This window comes from Pithys albifrons, chromosome 7, assembly GCF_047495875.1.
Source record: "Pithys albifrons albifrons isolate INPA30051 chromosome 7, PitAlb_v1, whole genome shotgun sequence".
Lineage (NCBI taxonomy): Eukaryota > Metazoa > Chordata > Aves > Passeriformes > Thamnophilidae > Pithys > Pithys albifrons.
Genome location: NC_092464.1, coordinates 50,254,856 through 50,274,726, shown reverse-complemented (window position 1 = coordinate 50,274,726; position 19,871 = coordinate 50,254,856). Strand labels below are relative to the sequence as shown.

The window sequence follows — 19,871 nt, the reverse complement described above, 5'->3', positions numbered from 1 at the left end:
CAAGCTCTCCCCGAAGAGCAAGACCTCTGAAAGTCACCTGCAAGAAAATCCTGAGTGAAAACATACAAAGGAGTACTCTTTAGAAGCAATGCTTTAACTTCACCCCATTTGCAAAAGTTCCAATGGTGGATGGAAAAGGGAATCATGCTGCTTTTGGTGTTGAAGAATGTTGAGACCAGCCTGAGTCAACAATCCCAAAGCTAAACACTCAGTGTTTTCTGACAGAAACTGGCACAAGTGTGGATGTGGCAGACAAAGCTCCTGACAAAAGAAGCAACAATTGGATAGTACCAATAACTTGTCTGCTGAGCTAAAGGCTGCACAGTGAACACAACTAGCCTAGAAACATATGACTGACAGTCAATCACTTCATACCATAGAAGCCCAGTCCCACTTTTTAACAGCAGGAACTTATACCTCTTTGAGGAGTGTATGTGTAAATTCCTCTCTTGAGAAGGGATGCCCACAAGGTTATTCCTTGAGGCTGAGCAAAAGAGATTTGCCCATGGTTGTTGGAATGGGTAACATCAATCTCTACTTAATAATTATTTTGCTAGTTTTAGTATCATTCCTTCAAGATTGCTTCAATAAATAGTGCACTATAGTAGTAGTTATAACTGTACTGAGTAATAAATAATTGTGATTAAAGTATTTTAGTATAATCATTACCATAATCAATTTAAATAAATAATTTACCTTGTTAATATACATACATTTGATTTACCACCCTTAATCCTGTGGGACAATGTATAGAGGCTCAATTACACCTATATAACCTTTAGACATAAACCATTGACCAAGTCTCAGTCTAGGATTGGATCCAGTCTCACATCAACTCCTCTTTGACATACGGAGTTCAGGAATAATATAAGAATTTAACAACTGCTGGTTGCTTTTTCCATGAGAAAAAGGCAACATATAGAAGTAATACTTATTTTCACAGTTGCTGATGAGAAATTGCAGAAGAGGATGTATTTATGATATTTCCTGCCCCATGCTTTCTCCCCAAAAAAGTACAAAGTGCATCAATAGGATAAAAACTCAAACTAATTTGCCAATTGAATTAAAACAATTTGTGAAGCCTGTTCTGCGAGACAAAAAAACATCAGGTACTTGTTTAAAAAAACTAGAATATGGTAAAGATCATTAAAAACAGTAATTCATTTGTTCAACCCCAGTGAATGGGTTTAACCATTGTAATGTGTAAAAGTCACACCATATGTGAGGAAGTCATCTGTTTATGTCCATCTCCCAAACAGGAGGCACTGTGAGCACCAATTCATTAAGCTGCACCATACAAGGAAATTAGAGTGAGGCAGTACTGACTGACCTGGCAATGTAAGGTGGTTTGCCGAGGAACTCGAGCCTGGTACATCAGCTGAACCTTGCACTGCACCTATAAAAAGAAAGAGTAGTTTCAGCAGAGATGCATAAATGGTAATCTCACCAGCAACGAAAATGCTTTTTGTAGTGGTGCCACCACTACTGAGTGTTTGTTGTCTTTTTTCTACCATTTCTTACTTATTGGTTCCTCATGAGATTAACTGGGAAAGTAGCCTCACTTCTGGCCCTTTCCATCTAAAAGAGTCAATATCAAACAATCGTATAACTTACCAGGTATGGACAGAGATACCCAATTTATTGATTCTGGAAGTTTCACATTCTATGAACTGTTGACAGATCTCAGACAGCTTTCCCTCCAGCTACCTCTGTGTCCTCACAGAACTGGCAATGACAGTTTTCCTGCCCAGCATGGCTCTGAAGGCACACAGCACCTACATTGCTCCTATGGAAGTTCAGCAAGTGGCTGATAGGAGCTTTGGGAATGGCTCTGGAAATCAATGTCATGGTCAGAGAAAGGACTCCAATATTGTCTTTGCAAGTGGAGATTAATCACTCATTATGGTAGATGCCTTCTCCAAACCATCTTTTCTCCCTTCTTGCTTATGTGACAGCATTTTTGATCACAGCCAACTACGCAAACACCCTCAATATCTAACAGAAATTGTCAGCGTGGCTTCATCTCTACTTGTACAAGACTGGAGGCAGTACCAAGCCAGGAAGGTATGAGAATACAAGCAGCTGCAGTGGCAAGCACATTGCATGTTCTTAAGGAAATCAATACTAATGAACCTCCCAGAGGGGAAAGGAGTGAATTAGAAGTGGAATTTTGGGCAAAAGAAATGCACAAAGCCTTTCATGACTGTGATGAACATCTCTGAACATTAGATAGAATGTCTTTGACACTCTTTATCATGACTTCATCATGTTTGGTTTGTTTTTTTTTAAAGGAAAATATCAAGCAGAAAAACAGCAGTGCTACAGGAAAATTTTGGTTGTTGCTTATGTGGTGTGATGACTCCTGACACCAGGCATCTGCCAATGCCTTAAGTTACTTTGCAGAAAGTGCTGTGCAGAAATGTGGCTATAATGGTGCAAAAGGAGATCTACAAGCAATACTGTAGCACAGGACACCCGCTCTGCAGGATCCAAAGTCAGGCTTCAAATGGCACTTTAAAAAAAACAGAATGAGCAAGTGTTTCTCTGGGCATGAGTGTGGCATGCTATTCTTGGTTTAGATACTCTTACAGGTTGTGATTTGAGTCAAAAGAGAAAAGTGGAAAGGTAAGATTTACCTTGGGGTCCTTAAATAAACCAGGTGAATGCTCTACCTCAATTTCCCTATCTTTAGAAATTAAGTAATAACATTAACTCCTTCTCACAGGGACAATTTATGCTGTCCAAGCAATGCTTCCACTGTGCTTAAAAAAAAAAAAAAGTGGGGAGCTGGATGCTGAAAAGTAAACAGTACATGCCATGCAGGGATCAGATGCAGAAAACCTGAAAAAAGTTAACACTTCTACAACTTTAATTCAAATGAGCACAGACCTCATTGTTTTTATTTGGTAATAGGACGAACACACATGAACTCAGTTACAGAAAAACTGGAAATGTTGAAAAAATGTTTTAGAGATTGCAAGCCTCTTCTTTCAAATCAAGAACCAACAATAAACACATATCGTTAAAAATTAATCTCAGGGCAATTGAGAATACTTGTCATTACATGATGTCATTCATCTTGTTTTCCCATTTTTTTCCTTTTGAGTCTTAACAAGCCAAACAGGGTTTTTTCATTACCCTACCCACTCAGACCCAGGAGCAAACTTGCACTCAGTTTTGCTGTCAGCACTGATTTTAACTTGTTTTCCATCTCCTAGTGACAAATAGCATAATAACCTGCCTTTTTCTTCATTGAGAAATGCTGGAGAGCAAGTGTCTGTTTATTTTAATTCAGTTCAAGAAAGACATCTCCATTATCAGTTCTGCTAAGATAAACATACTCCAAAGTTTCTGTTCAACTTCATACATAGAATTTCCTGCAAAATTCCAGTGAAAAAAAGATTATTTTATAAGACCAAGATCCTTGAATATGGTTAATTTTCCCTTATCCCTCCTACCAAGAGGCTTAACGTTTCTTAACTTTATTTAGGACCTGTCACTGTAGGGTTAAAACCACAAGAGCAGTGAAATGGTCAGGCTCTAGGTGTTATTTTTCTCTAAGCTGATGTTGCAAAGCTGATCAGGCAAGAATAGAGAGGAGAAAAGGGTAGCAAAATATTCCTGTGAGAATCTGGGCCTGTAGACAACCAGAAGGCCTTGTAAAAATCCCAATCAGAACTCTACAATAAAAATAGTAAAGATTTTTTAAAGTTCCATATAAAAGTGTATAAAAATATCATCCAAGCAAGAAGAAAAGGAAAACACTCACTTTGACATTCTACTCTTAAGTTTTATCACTAGAAAAACTCAATGGCCATAAGTAATTTAGTTGGATGGATGCACTCCTACAACCACTGACAAAGACAATGGGATTATGTATATTTGTCCTACCACTGGACAGCATCTAAACCCAAGGTGTTGTAAGTACCCATGGATATGTCCTTGGAAGAAACCAAAACAACACCAAATGCCAAGAGTGTGCCACGAGGCTTGTGAGCACGTGCTGTCCTGTGCTTAAGTATCAGAGCAAATAAATTCACTAAAACTTGAGCTTCAGGTCCTCAGCCAGCTTGCCTGGAAGTAACTCTGCTTTCTTCTACCTGGTGGTCAAGCCCCCAGAGCAGGGAGAGCTGATGCCTCAAAGACAGACCTGCATCCTGGTCCTGCTTGGGTACTGACCAGAGCCCTCTGTGCTTGCTGAAAGTCAAAAGGGATGGTGCAAGCAGCAGCAGAAAGGCAGTCTCAGCAAGTGGAAATGCACAGACAGCATTTAATTTTAACAGAAAATAATGGCATTGTCAGTGGTCACCTGTGTTACTACTGCTTTGATCACAGTAATCAGACAGGAAAAGTGGTATCTGGGATCACAAAACTTGTCTATCCATGGGAACAGAAGCACCATATTAGGATGCACAACTAACACTAAACTGAGACTGAGCAGACCTGCTCATGCTGTGGGTAACACAAGTGGGAAAGACCTCTTATCCACTTCAGAGGGAGAAAAATTTGTGCTTTAAAATGTTTTCCACTCCCTTCTACCTGACTAGCATTGATGTTGACTCCCTGTAGTGATTTGTGTGGAGTCAGTGCCACAGGGTTCCTTCTGTTTCTCAGTCAGCATTTTGAGTGCTGACGATCCGACACTGTGCCAGAACAGCTCTGAGATCAGCACTGGTTCAACACATGTGAAAGCATAGCATTTTTCTGTTTTTAATTATTAAATAAGTTGATGGATTGTAAAAGACTCAATTATGTTGTCATTTGCTGAGTATAACGGGGTAACAAATGGTGCAGATAATCAGAGGATGAGGAGTTTCATTATTTTAAAATAAAATTTGAAGGAAAAGGATAAATATAAGACCATCCTGCAAGTTTCTGTAAATGTATATTCCAGTTAAAACAAAATAATTACTGTACTTTTCAGGTTCTGTCTTTTCTAATTTGAATTGGCTATTGTGCTTTTAAATTAAAAGCCAGATTTGGGAGCCATTGCAGAAATTGCGAGGACTAATTGAGGTGGCATTTACCTTTAGCAAGGTGAGCTCAGGGACCTTCTGATTACAAAGCAGCACACCAATATATCTAGTTTGGAATATATTTGCTTGTAAGACTGAGCCTGTAAGACTTTGTAAGTACACAAGCAAACATTTTCATATGTAAAGAGTAATTAGCAAAAACACCACCATATACTATTCTTGTCCAGCATAACCAAATACAATTTGGAAAGCTTCTCTTCAACCACAAGATTTATGCTTGAAAAAAAAGAAATGCCTAGAAAAAGGAATTTGCCTCCTTAATTCACTTAATTCAGTTGTCAGGAACCAGGCTCCCAAATGTCAGATTCATTTGGATGCTAAACATCCTACAGCATTAATAGGTAGTGTGTTTACACCAGCTCAAGCTATACAAAAGGCTGCACTTTTAGACCTGCAATAGTCTGCTTAGACTGACTGCTCTGAAGTATGTTTTAAGTAGAAACTTGCAAAATGCCTTCTTTTTTAATGTACCTCTTATTACCAGAAAAATAAATTGGGTTCTGTCATCAATCTTTTTCTCAAATATGGAAAATATTAATGACATTCATAATCTTTTATAGTTATAGAAATCTGACCAAATAATTTTGGAAAAAAAATTACATCATTTGTAAGGAAAGCTGGTTGACTTCAGTATTTTAAGAGGGTACATTTAAAAAAAATAAATAAATACCTTCTTCCTTATGTGTGAATACTTCTTGCATATTGTAACAGAAATGCATGGTTCAAATCACCAAGTGCAGCCCAGTGAACTGTCACCCTTTGAGCCATTTAAATAATGAACAGAATACAATGAGGGTGGTCAAACACTGGGACTGGTTGCCTAGAGAGGCAGTAGATGCCCCATCCCTGGAAGCATTCAGATCAGGTTGGATGGGGCTCTGAGCAAGCTGATCTAGTTGAAGATACCCCTGCTCATTGCAGGGGGTTACAACGGATAACCTTTATCTGTCCTCTACGTCCCTCCAACCCAAATAATTCTGATTCTAGGATTCTATGAAAACATACTGACACTTTTTATTACTATAGTGTGTCCAGGAGTTCAAGCACTATGTCACCATGGGCCAAGGTCTGCTAGTTCCTTGAACACCAGACCCAGATAAAAGACAAAACACTGACAGGGATACTTGGAAAGGCATCCTCTGTACTTCAAGAGGGTTAAGTGCCTGATTCTCCCTCCTAAATTATACAACAGTTTTTGGGAAGCAGAAGACACAAAGTGCTCTTCCAGCAAGGCAGAGCTTTCTGGGAGCAGCAGCAGTCTCTGTGCAGAGGTGGAAGAGTGCCACGTTTATCACACAGCATCCTAGTCTGTGCCCACTGTAAAAAGCACTCTGGCACCAGAAAGACCCCCTTGTGCCTACAGATGAGTGCTCCCAAATAATTCTGTAAAAATTCAGTGTGAGGCAAATGGTATGGACCCTATATTTGCAGAATTTCTAGCTTTTTCATTGCTTGTACAGTCTTACTGAGGATGGGAAAGACAGGCCTATGAAAACAGTTCCTATATATCTGGGGAAAGTTAGGTAAAGATGTAAAAACAAAAATCCCTTCTCACTCTTTGTGAACACTGGCCATTAGCTGATGCACACCTAATCCTTTTCCAGTCTTTTGATTGTTTCCTTCTGTCAAATAAAATAAGAGAAAGCAGTTATGTAGTTTTTTAAATTATTTTTTATTATTTTTTTACACATTTGCACAGTGACTGATCTCAAGTTTAACTGGGAAGTGTCTAAGCATACACTTCTTTGGCTCATGATGCACTAGCACAATGCTGCAGACTATTGCAGGGAGGTGGGGGGGGCAAAGTAAGGAAACAAAGGTGTGACCCTGGGAGGCAACCCCACAAGAGCTACTTTCACTGGCCTGGTCTCTTTGTAGGGTTTCAATTTCTAGATTTCATTTCATATATTCTCTCATCTAAGAGATTTCATGGAGTTTTTTTAACATGAAAACAAAAAAATCTAAAAATGCTAATAATCCATTGTACCTTACACAGATGAGTTTAAAACAGGAGCATGTTAGCTGTTTTTGTATTACAAAACATTTTGCTGTATACCTGTGGGCTGACACCAGTAACTTTGCCTATGGCATCTCTTCTAGAATGGCAACTCTGACCTGCAGTCCCCAAGAGACAGCAGCCACTTCTCTTAATAGCTCCTGCCAAGAGTGAATAACCCTAGTAACAGAAGAAAAATATTTTCCAGCCTTTGTGCTAATGCATAAGAAACAAGAACTGATCAGCCATGAATTAAGCATTTTGGTTTTGCTGTCTGAAAGAAGTCACTCCCAGAAGGAAAGAAAATACAGGTATCAGAAACAGAGGAAGAAAAATATTTAGTGTTTTTTTTAAATTGTTATTATTCTACTGTTCATAATCTAAGGCATCTTTAGTTGCTATAAAAGGTCAGGGTAGCTTAAAAAAATATTGATTAAATCATTCTGTACCTCTGATCACACACTCAGGCTACGTTTCCCCGATCTCAGGAAGAAATCTTACTAAGCAGAGACTGAGTCACTACCATGGTATTTGGCTCTGCATTACTGATATTTCATCAATGTGCCTTTAAAGACCCTGGTCAGAGCTGGAAGTCATATCCTACCACTTTTGCTGGGGCTGAAGGCTGATGGAAGAGGGGAAAGAGGAGGCAGGGAAGCACTAAGTGGTGACAGAGCCCTCTGCCTTTCACACAACACGAAATGTGACCAGTGCTGAGCCACTGTCCTCCCAGCGCTCCACTATTCTCAAAAATTTATCCCAGACCTTCTACTGAACCAGGAGATCACAAATGGGAACACTACTTTCCCTTAGGTTTTATTTAAATGAGCTGGTTCAGTGAAGCCAACTGCAAGTTCTAAGAACTTCGGGAATTATTTTTGTACTACTTCTTTCTGAAAACATGGGACTGAAGTGCAACCTTTTCACAGCATGAACCTAATCTAAATCTCTGGCTTTGAACAAATTCAAACTCTGGTGTACCAAAAAAGAAGGCAAAATGTCTCTAGCCTCAATAATGAAAATCCCAGATACAAACACTCTCAAGTGAGAAGGTATTCATGTTTAAAATGTGGATTTAGGCTGAGCTCACTGCTGGTTTTTTTTTTTATAGTGTCACAGGCAGCTCATCCCTGCACACAATTTAAGCAGGAATAGTGACCCAAACTCTGTAAAGATCTGTGCTTTTGAACATGAAAAGGAAACACCAAAGATTTACCTTCCTAAGCCAATGTTTTTCATGTTCTTTACACAGAAAAGATCCACGACAGGAGTCTGATTCCTTGTAAAATACACGTGACTGAAACAGCAAGACGTCATCCTGAACAGAAAGGTGCTTGGCAAAAACAGTTGCATGTACATGCACATGTCTTGATTTTTGAACAGACCAGCAAATTAACTGAATTCTTATCAAGATCCCAAGCCAGAAAAACACTTACATATATGTTTGATGTTTCTCCTACACATTCTTTTATTTTGGTTTTGGCTGTCCAGACTTCTCAACAACGCTTTTCCTTTTCTTTGGCCTCTCCATTCAATCAGTGATGAAATATTACACTGAGATAGAAGTAAAAGTTGATCCATGTGATTCCCTGCTGCCCCTCTTCTCCTAGATCTTCAGGTCAAACAGTTATTACTAGTGGCTCATGAAAAAATGTGGGAAACAGCTCATTATCTGCAATCTCAGGTTAAGCAGGCACATCAAGCAATACATTAATACACATTCTCAGAGTCTGACAACAAAATTTGTCCAAGGGAATATTGTTTTCATTGGTTATTCCTTTCCTAACTGCAAAAAGAGAACAAAACCAAGGGTTGAATGAGTCTGCCTGCTGTTTAGAAACAAAAAGATTTTGTTATCATTGTGTTATTTGGGAAACATATCAAACCCTAACAAATAATCAAATTACTCTACAAATTCACCATTCTTATTAATAAAATCTTCTATAGCAATAGTAAAACTGGTATCAAATTCTTTCTACTAGCAATTGGAACTGTCTCTCAGGGAAAAGAAAAAGAGTAAAAGCAAAATATCATCGTATTTTATTTTTTTTCCTTTTATATTTTTTGCATCATCCTAGTGTTGGTTTCACAAGCTGAGTCATAGCAAAGGGCAATACCAGCTTTTGAAAATGACTCTTTTCTATTTGCTTGACCTGTCCAGAAAAATGGAACCATTTGCATCAGGAAATCTCAATTTTTTAACCAAAAGATTCCCAAAACAACAACAATGAAAAACATGCATACATGAAGAAACAAACAAACAATAAAAAAAAACCACCAACAGAAAAAAAACAAGACCCCCACCCTTGAACCCAGAGTCATTTGCTGTGAAGTAGCCAGTGGGAGGAGGAGTGTTTCAAAAGTTGTTTAATGCCTTTCCCAGAAACTGGTCTTTGCAGAAGGAGAACAGGAATGAAGAAGCTCAGATAGAATGATGAAAGATTTCCAGTCTCTTTTTTTAAAGTATTTTTAGTCTTCCGTATCTGGAAAAAAAAAAAAAAAAGAAAAGAAAAAGAAAAAAGAAAAGTGTCAAATGCTGCCTTTCACCCCTTTGTCCAGGTGGTAGGTAATGTGGGAAATAAAAAGAAGAGCATCAGTTTAGACAGCCTCATTTCTTGCAAGCAGTGCAGCTTTGCTTAACTGTTCAAAGGGTGCAAGGTGAGGCACATCAAGGCAATAACTCTCATGGGCTCAACTGGAAGTATCATTCTGTCCTGAACAAATCAAAATCTATTGCAACTGGACCAATCCAGCTGGAATTCAAACTTTGGCATCAAGAAGATCATGTAAGAGATTCCAGGATGTTTAGAAGAAGAGATTCCATTAGGTTTCTTTGCTGTAGGGCTCTCTGATCACTCTTGCTTAACAGCTTTTTCAGTACCTCTCAGCTTATGAAGGCAACAGTGTTGTACCATGTGGTTGGAGGTTAAGAAAAGAAAATGCTCCCAACTCAAAAGAGCACTATATTTTAAAAGCCCTTTTTTCCCCAATGAGCTTTCAATGCCAATCACAACCTTATGTATGGAGAAGTGCCAAAGATACAATAAAATATGTGCATTTTAGAACCTGCTTGCCACCTCTCTCACATATTTATAATCCTTTGGCCTCACAATTAGGCTAGATTTAACTAACATTATCCTCAATGTACAAACATAACTGTTTTCTACATAGTTATACCACAACTGCATCTTCACAATGAACAGATCTCCTTGAGGAAGAAATGTAGACAAGAAAACTTTTATTTCTAATGAAAGAGGATAGTTTCTATTTAAAGAAGACACTCTTTGCAACTGTCCTCATATTCATCTCTAGAAATCCTCTGGAAAAGCTTCAAACAGGAACATGAATATTTTACTCTGTATTGGCTGTTCCAGCTAGTTACTTGAATACACCTGGCACCCTGCTTAGCTACTGTTATTCTGACAGTGCATGTGTCAGCAGAGTTTGAAAGTGCATTTGAAAGAGGCTCTCAACCAAGAAGATTCAGTCCAAGCAATGATCTGTAAGGCTGGGCATGCCTTGGAAGATGTGAAGCTATCAGAATGTCTTTTGGTTCCCTTCAGGAAACCAGTGTTTGTGTATGTGTAGGTATATGTAGATGTAAATATGGATATATCTTTCTTTCCTTTTAAGTAATATTTGGGCAAAGGAGAAAACAGATTGTCAAAACAAAGATCTTTTCTTCTGGGTTGCACTGCCTGTGATGAATGTCTACATTGGCTGCACACAGCTATTAGTGAGTTGGTATCATTTTCTTCTTTATAGAGAGCACAGGGACCTTTCCTTTCAGGATGGTCCCCTGTAAATTGCTACTACAATATCTTGTTCACTGATGCAATTCTAAGACACTGTTTAAAAGAATTAGGCTTCCAGAATTTCACTGGATTTATTTAGGCTGAATTGCCACATTTCCCCCATAATCTACAACAGGCAATAGTAACAGCCGTAATAACAGTATCTCACTTCCTTAAGGTTTCACAACCAAAAGGTTCAGCCTGATTTACTGTCATTTATAGGATCATAACAATTCTGTGACATGTATAATTAGCCACACTTTAAAGAGAACAGACGGACCCAGAAGGAAAGGTAATCATTTGGGGCAGGTGGACTAAATGACATATTTGAATCTCTTACAGGATTTGCTAAATCACACCAGAAATCTGAAACATCTCAGAGTACCACTCAACACATGGTCTTTTTCCTATGCCATCCACACTCACAAGAATTTTAACCCCTTCATCCCTATTAATGAAACAAGGGAAAATGCACACTCTAGAAGTCTCCTGTGGAGAACTGAGTCAACCAAGGAAGGCTGTAGATGCCCCAAACCCTGGCTGAGTTCAAAGCCAAGTCAGATAAGGCCTTAAGCAACCTGGTCTAGTGGGAGGTGTCCCTGTCCATGGCAGAGGAGGATGGAACTACATGATCTTTAAAGTCCATTCCAATCCCTTAACATTCTATGATATATTGCTTTTTCCTTCTGTTAGCTACATCATCAACTCCAGTAAGAACATTCCAGTCCAGTATTTGCTTTGAATTGTTTTTCTACTTGGTAGAGCAGATGTGCTTGTTTCCCAGCCAAATCTCCCTTGGGATATAATTAAATTTCCCGACAGCTACTTTAACTGTGGCTGTGATTCAGCCTCTTTCTTATTTAAACACAACAGCTTTAGTGCAAATATAGCATGTATCAAAAGAGCTAATCAAAAACGTTAAGCAGTTCACTTGGTAACATCATTACCTGAAGTGGCCTTGCCTGAATGCACTCAGTACTTCAGTGTCACTGACAAACTTACTGTGTTTGTCAAGGTTGAGTATTGGCCTTCCCTTTGATCACTAATGCAAATGCTCGTGACTTCTACAACCCTTCATGTGATACCAGCACCCACTGCAAGGATCAGCTTGTAGTTTACACTAACTTTTACCTGTTGAACTATGAAGCTGTATCTCTATACAGACTGATATACAGAAGTGAAAATACACTGCAGTTTGTCTTTTTCTTCATACAGAATTACTCAGCATATGAGTCTATCCACACAGGAAGGAAGCTGATTGTCAGTTTTGCACAGTGAGTGATCTCACACATTCACATCTCATATAGCAATAAAAAATGATTTGGAATCCAAGGTCTTAAAAGAATTACCACTTTAAACAGTTGACATTTGTTATGCCTGTCTAATGCAACCATTCAAAACCTGCTACCCAGCTGGAGGACAGGAACAGAACCCCAGAGGAATTTAGACTCATGTGAGAGTTTAGACTAACTCAAAAACATCACCTGTTCTGTACTGACTCATGCTCACAGGTGTGATGCTCGTTGCACCACATGGAAGTGGAGAGCTGACCCCTCACAGCACCATTTCTGAGGGTGGCCAGCTCTGCTGCTCCAAATAGATGCCTGCCCTTTACCTCCATTCCTTCCTCTCCAGCTGCCCAAAGAGGGCTCAGGACACCTCCCAATGGCTCCCAGTGCCAGGCCAGGCTATCAGGACAAGGCTGAGCCTTGTGATTTTCAAAGTGCCTTTAAAAGAAAAATCTCTTTTCTGTCTGTCTACATTTAACAAGACAAAAATGTCTGATAAGGGGATGGGAGCCTTCCTGGGGGAAAATGCTCTCCTAAAAAAAAATAAAAAGAAGATTAAGTGCTAAAGCTTATTCTATATTTGATAATAAAACACAATTCAAAGGTCCAAACATGTCTGGGGCAAAAGCTAGATCATTGTTTTCATAAAGAGATGTTCCACTGTGGATGGAAACAAGAACTCCAATACTTTTCAAGGCACAAGAAGGATAAGCTTTGCCGTGGGTTGACCTTGGCTGGACACCAGGTGCCACTCTATCGCTTCCCTCCTCACCTGAACATGAGGAGAAGATATATAATGAAAGGCTCCTGGTTTAACATAAGGGCAGGGAGAGATCATTCACCAATTACCATCACAGGCAAAATATTCTTGACTTGGGGAAATTGATTTATTATCAGTGAAATTAAAGTAGGATGCCATACCTTGTCAGCGTCCCTGTCAGGTAAGACACCTGTAGCTGGGATGCTCAAATTGTATCTAGTTGTTCTGTGAGGAAGGGATAGGATGCAATTTAAAGGTCACCAATATCTTTTGAGGAGCCATTTCATATTCTTCCTTCTCTTCAGTCACTTCCTTCAGACATGAACTTGTTTCTCTTTCAGGGCTAAGTCTTGCATTGGCAAAAGAGGCCTGATTGTCACTGGATTGAACGGAAATTCATGGAGCTGGGGAGCAAGGAGGACTCTCCTCTTGCTGAAGCAGGGAATTGCTATACATCATTGCACAGGCAAATTTTCCTAAATGGAGTAAAGATTGAAACAGAAGAAAGGCCACAGAACTCCACTGCCTGACTGGGACAATAAAAGAGATGACAGTGAAAAATCAAGGCGGAATTTCTGCAATGTTCTGTCTAAGTTACACATTCCTCCACGCCTTCAGGATCATGAATGTTATCCCTGAGCAACAGTACAACCATATGCCATCCCTGAGCAGAACTACATGGAAAGGACCAAAGGGAAGGTGAAAAAAATGTTGCCTATAAAGGTAACTACTCAAAAAACTCTAGTTATTTTGCTCCCAGTGATTATGGTTTTTTGCACAGTAAACCATAATATTCCAAATATTCTCTTAAATCAAGACAAATGGTATTGACATTTTTTCAAATTGCCACATATATTCGTGACTTCACGTGAAATAGAAGGAAAAAGCAATCAAGCATCCCAAAGACTATGTATCTAGCTCCTATGACCTGAACAACAGAAAGCTGGCACATGAAAGCCTCAACATCAAAGGAAAACCAGGCGATTTCCATAACATTTACACAAATACAAAAACCTGACAAATTACAAAATCATCTGCATAATTAAAAGGTACCTTTCTACGTATTCCACATATTCTCAGCAAGCATGTGTACCATGGTAATGCACTGCTTGCCCCATCTAGATGCTAGCAATGTACTTTGAATTTCACTTCAAAGATCACATCACATCATGTTCATCTACTATTAAAACTGCATAAACTGTATTATTAAAACTACATAAAACCTTCTTCAGAATGCATTCTTCTATGAAAATTCTAGCTTGCCTCAGGTGCCACTTGCTAAATTAGATACGCTCATTTTTTTCAAAAGAGCACAAAAAGGATTTTAAAAAGCACAGCAGCTTTTCCACCCTCCAGTGATCCTATATTGCACTGCTATGGAACAATTGTTCAGCAGAGATAAATTATGGGGAAAAGTGTCTCTCTGCATAACAAAGTACAAAGATTTCTGATTTGTAACTTGGGACAATAACCTCTAAAGTAATTCAAGTAACAAGCCATAAAAAAGAGAAATGAGTAAAGGAACAAAACTGTTCTTAGAAGTAGTCTTAGACTACTGTAATTCCTACTTGCCACCATTGCCAGATTATGACATCTAATATAAAAAACACTATCAAGCAACAAGGAGAAATACAACAAATTTACCTTTTAAATAATTTGCTTCTGACAATAACAGAGAGATTGGCTTATTTTTTGGAACAGAAACAGAAATGGCACCATTATTTATGTGACCTGAAATTTACCTTTCTACCTCTCTCAAGAGGACATAGCCAAATGCTCTTCATTTATATGCCTGAGTACCCTGTTTTAAAACAATACTGGCGTTAAGTATATTACATAAGCAGGATTTCATCAGAAGCCTCCTTAGTGCTCATTGCTATGTAGCAGTCTTGGCTAGATTGACACATACAAATATTGTATCTTGTAGGAGACTACAAAGACAGACAATTCTTAAACAGCTGAGCAGTTTTGCCACATGAAGCTGTGAAAAATCTTGTTAATTCAACTCTGTATAATTGTGGAGCCATCATCACGGCTTCTTCACACCACTATGTTCCTGTACCAAAGGCATTCTCAGATAACAACATTCTGTGCCATCTACTCTGCTACTGGATTTTTGAGACAACTGGGACAGAAAGAAATGAAGGCCCTATATTTTAACTTAATAATTAGGGAATTTTTCACTAGCTGGTCAAGGAATGTTTATTGAGAAAAATTAAGACCTAAAGGCAGCTCCACATGTCGGCATGGGCACCATATAGAACACATAGAAAAAGCTTTTAACTACTGTGAAGCAATGGTATATCTCAACAATATCAAAATAAAAGTTAAAACCTCAATTTCTGGTAAGCCTGTAATACAGTCCATATATTTAAAAGGTTGCATATTGTATTACATTACATTATATTGTATTGACTATATTCTATTGTGTTGCACTGCATAGAAGAATGAAGTATTGAAACAAAGACCTGTCAAAATGCAGGATTTCGATTTGCCCACGAGGTGGGAGCATTGCTCGTCACACACCCCCAGGGCACAGACTTTCACTGTGTGTTGTAGCTGTTGGACAAGTAAATATCCTGTGCTAAAACATGCATGTTACCACTGGAATAGTAAGTTCCCAGGACACACATACAGAAAAGCAATCTTTTATTTGTCTGCAATCTGTAGCTGAGAGAGTGTGTTTGACTGAACAAATGGCATTTTGGTCCCCAGAACAAAGAGTTACACTGAAAACTTTGCATTAACATTGCAGAGTCTCTTCCCAGTGAGGAAAAAAAATGAGGTGGTAGAAATAACCTCTGAAAGTGGTAACTATAGAATCATGCAATCAGAATAGTTTGGGGTGGAAGGGACCTTTAAACATTATCTAGTCCAGCTCCCCCACAATGAGCAGGGACATCTTCAATTGGGTCATATTGCTGAGTCCTGTTCAACCTGTCCTTGAAAGGTTGCAGATGTGGCATCTACCACCTTACTCGACAAACTGTTCCACTGTTTGCCTGCTACCACTGTAACACTTTCTTCCTTATATCAAATCTGAAATGGGGAAGAATAATTTTCTCATTTGTTGTCAGTTTTGCAAGCAAAAAAAAAAATTGCAACAAGAGAAAGGTTGGAATGTAGACAAAAATTATGTCCCTGTGACTGCTTACAATTTTCCATTAAAAGTGTTACAAAGCAATGGTTTCACATTGGAAAACTAAGTATTCCAAAATAGTCGAATAGTGTTCTATCCCACAGAAAATATTTGATGAACTATTTGTGCTGCCAATGTCTCTGACAGGGTTGTGTTTTTGTGGGGGAAATGGCAGCCCCACATTTCTTTTCTTGAAACTGAAAAAAGGGGCAGTAACTAAGTAGGAAGCAGTATCTCCCACAGGAAAAAAAAAAAAGGAAACGCAATAATATGAAGATCAGATTAATATGAGGAGACTGCGTATGTTCAAGAAACTTGCACAGGATTTTGCAGCAGTTAAGTCTGAAATCCCAGGCATGACTGTAGCTTACATAGCCATCCTCAAACTAGTTTAGCATAGTTGGCTTCAGTATGGATAAACTCAGTCATACTAAGCTCTGGCCAAATTCATAGTTGGGTGAGTTTGATCCCTCTTCCTGGAGGCACGTCCACAGAAGTACTTTTGGATAGATTCAAGGTAGCTGACACAGAAGCTACATTTCACACCTGTAACTACAGCATAGATGTGCAGTTTCAACATCTTTGTGTCAACATGTGATGGTTAATTCTATGTGTCCCTGGTTCCTGGTGTAGTAGAAGGACAAACTCTTAGAACCACTCTGGCATATATGTATTCCTATAAGAAAATATTACAATAATTTTCTTTGCATACAATTGAAAAGGCAACTTGGATATAGATCCTACAAAGATTTATTTGAACTATGCTCTGCAGCTTTCTTCAGAGGACACAGGATGCCTGCACCACAGGACAGGGTGGCAGACTCATGTCAGCTGGGTTCAGGGCCTCAGCTGATGCTAACAGATAGTGCTGAGAAAGCTTAAGCCCTTATGATAAAACTACACTCATGAGCACCTGTTTAATACAAACACCCCCCAGCTACATACTGAATAGAGGTTGTAAAACCCAAGTACCCTTGACCCTGAAAAAGGTCCAGGCTGAATTTCACTCACCAGCAAACTACATGTGGTGAGTGCATTATACCCTCAACCTCAATCTTTCTAGCTCTGATGCTTAATCTTTTTTTTTTCCAGCATGTGGCATGTGAAAGATCATGCACTGGCACAAGAGAAAACATATGTTTGGGTAAACATTCCAGTAGCCTGTAAACAGCTACGTATTATCCATGGATAATGTTCCTTTCTCCACATCCCTCACATGGCTGGTAAGGAGATTTTCTCCAGAGCGAGTAATGGACAGAACAGTTTGTGCAGTATTTGGCAAAACAGAAGTACCACCCTAGTGCTTTTTTTTTTCTAAGGTGCATAATTCACAATTTTTCTCCTGATTTTTATCAATGAGATGATTATCTATAATCTGCCTCTACAGTATCTGAATGAAAAACGTTCAGCCTACAAGTCGTCCTTGTGATGGACTTGCATGGTTAGAATTGCTATTCACTATATTCAACTTGTCCCATGGTAATGGTCTGAACTTTCTCTTACAGGAGAATAAATAACAAGTACAAATAACACCAAACAAAGATGAGCAATGTGCAAGGAAACAAATTCATACCCTCAATCTTCAAGTCAGCATGAAACATTCACTTCTTGGTCCTTCAGTCTAAGTAAATAGGTGCCTCTAATCTGTCAAAGACCTTGACAGTAAAGACCTTCAAATGTGACCTTGTCCTCAAAGTTAGGGATTCACAGGTCTACCCTCTTGGCTGGGTTGGTGCTCCTGATCCTCCTAAAAAGCCCCAGGGTTTCTGCATCCACCTGGTCCTGCAAGGGCTGCAGCCTCTCAGCACAGCAGCTCAGCCATCACCCACCAGAGCAGGGAGAACAGGCATTCTACCCATTAATTCTTCTGGGGTCTTGATAGTTATACACATACTCACCAACATCTGAAGAGTAACATGTTATTTGAGTATTTGTGCTTAATTTCTGCAGGACCACAGTAAGAGTTGTGAATAGCACTTGTTCAAGACTGTTTTCCTGACAAACATTTAACTCACGTGTGTAAGTAATGTGATCCCTTAACAAAATAACTGAATTCTTCTAAACAACTGTGACTAAGAAGCCTCTTTAGAAAAAGTATATACTTATGTCTGAACTTAACACAGACTTCTAGATGAAATTTTCTACAGTTTTAATTTTCTTTTTATTTACCACTTTGCTAGAGCAACAGGAATTTAAATAATTTCTTAAAAGAAGACAATAAAAGAAAAAATGGTATTGCACTAAACTGAAGTACTTACAATGAAGTTGTCTTTCTTGACCACCAAAAAAAGGAACTCTATTATTTACATTTAGGAATAGCTGTGTTTCAGTGAATTTCAATGAGACATAGACAGAAAATGCTAGAAAATTTGTTTTCATTTCTATGCTACCGAATACTTCAGCAATTGCTTCAACCAACGTGGATTCAGATACTACCTCAGAGCCCTGTGGTACACAGGTGAGGAAGTGCATAACAGTAACATGCCTCAGAATTTATTTTTCCAGTTTGCTGAGGCTGCTAAAAATGTCTGTGATCTCTACACCAGGCTCAGACACATTTGAAATTATTCCCAAATGACCGTGAAATCATCCTATGGCTTGGGATGGCTTCAGTTCACAAAAGTTTCATCAACCTCCCTCTTCAATAGGGGACCTCTGTGCTGATGTGTTCACTCCTGCTTGCTTCTCACACCACTGGTTTGACAACACTGGGTAAATTGCTCTTCAGACAATTAAGTCAAAAAAGCTTTATGTTTGTATTGGTGTAGTATAACGTGATAATGTGAATCAGGGCCACCTTGTGCAGCATTTTTCTTAGCTCTCTTTTCTTTGTCTCCAATGCAGCCTGTCCTTATAGATAGCAGAATACAGCCCAAAGAAAGTCAGAAGGATAGACTCTCACAAATCCGCATTTCCTACTAAGCAACTCTAATAATCCAGGATTTTTCTTTCAGGCACTGCACAAAAATTGATGGATAAAGCTTACCAGCTCAACTAAATGGTGCTAGGCATTATGTGAAAGGAATGATTTTCCCTCAGAATGCCTCAATGGCTTTTTTTAAAATATCTAATAACTGTTTCTGTTAAGTCTGTTTCTGGTTACCACACGTATTTTTGGTTTTAGAATAATCTGCAGACATTTAGGAACCAATAGATTGCATATAAAAATGGGTGACAAAAATGCAATAAAATGTTGTCCTTACCATCTGTTTTCTTTGATTCATCCCCCATACTGGACTTATCCCTTGTGTCCAACTTACTGTTTTCCTTTAATTCACCTAGAAAGAAGCAATAAGAAACACTGTAAGTATTTTAATGCAGACTGCAGTTTATTAATGCCTATAACTCAACTGTATGTCCAAATGAGATGTTTCTTAGGAGGAAAAGTCTGAATTCAAACAGAATAGAGCATCAGGAAAAAACTGTCCATCTCCTACAGAAAAGCAAGGTTTACAATCTACTTTTAAATGTATTCTAATTATTAAAACCTTTTAAAGTACATGTGCAAACTCATAATCCCTCTGATTCTATGCAGGCCATTAAAAACTTGAGTATAAACTTCATTTCAAAATCAGGACTCCGAAACACTCAGGCTTTTAAGGGAATAAGACCCTGTAAGACTTCATCATAAGTCTCTGTTTAAAAGAACCACCTTAGATATCCTAATCAGGCCTATATAATTTTGTCTTGCTTTCTCTTACCAGATTCCTTCAACCACAGATTCATTTGGTTGGTCCTTTGATGACTGTGTAAGGGAACAATCATTGATTGATAACTGCCTTTAGAGTCTCTGTAGCAAACCAGAAAATCAAGGCCTTTGGCAGAGCAATGGTTGATACAGAATTAAAATGGCAACT

At 38.7% G+C, this 19,871-nt stretch overlaps 1 protein-coding gene across 2 annotated transcripts in view; it reads right to left on the bottom strand.

Annotated features, from left to right (window-relative positions):
• Positions 1–19,871, bottom strand: part of PDE1C (phosphodiesterase 1C) — a 158,005-nt gene that overhangs the window by 4,182 nt on the left and 133,952 nt on the right. The window contains exons 17-18 of one of the 2 annotated variants that reach the window (XM_071561535.1): positions 19,218–19,292; positions 1,331–1,396 (exon numbers count right to left, since the gene is read on the bottom strand). In XM_071561535.1, the coding sequence (XP_071417636.1) occupies positions 1,331–1,396; positions 19,218–19,292 (141 nt within the window). Of the gene's footprint in view, positions 1–1,330; positions 1,397–6,734; positions 9,516–19,217; positions 19,293–19,871 lie in introns of those variants that run through there. The other variant, XM_071561536.1, reaches the window with a different exon arrangement.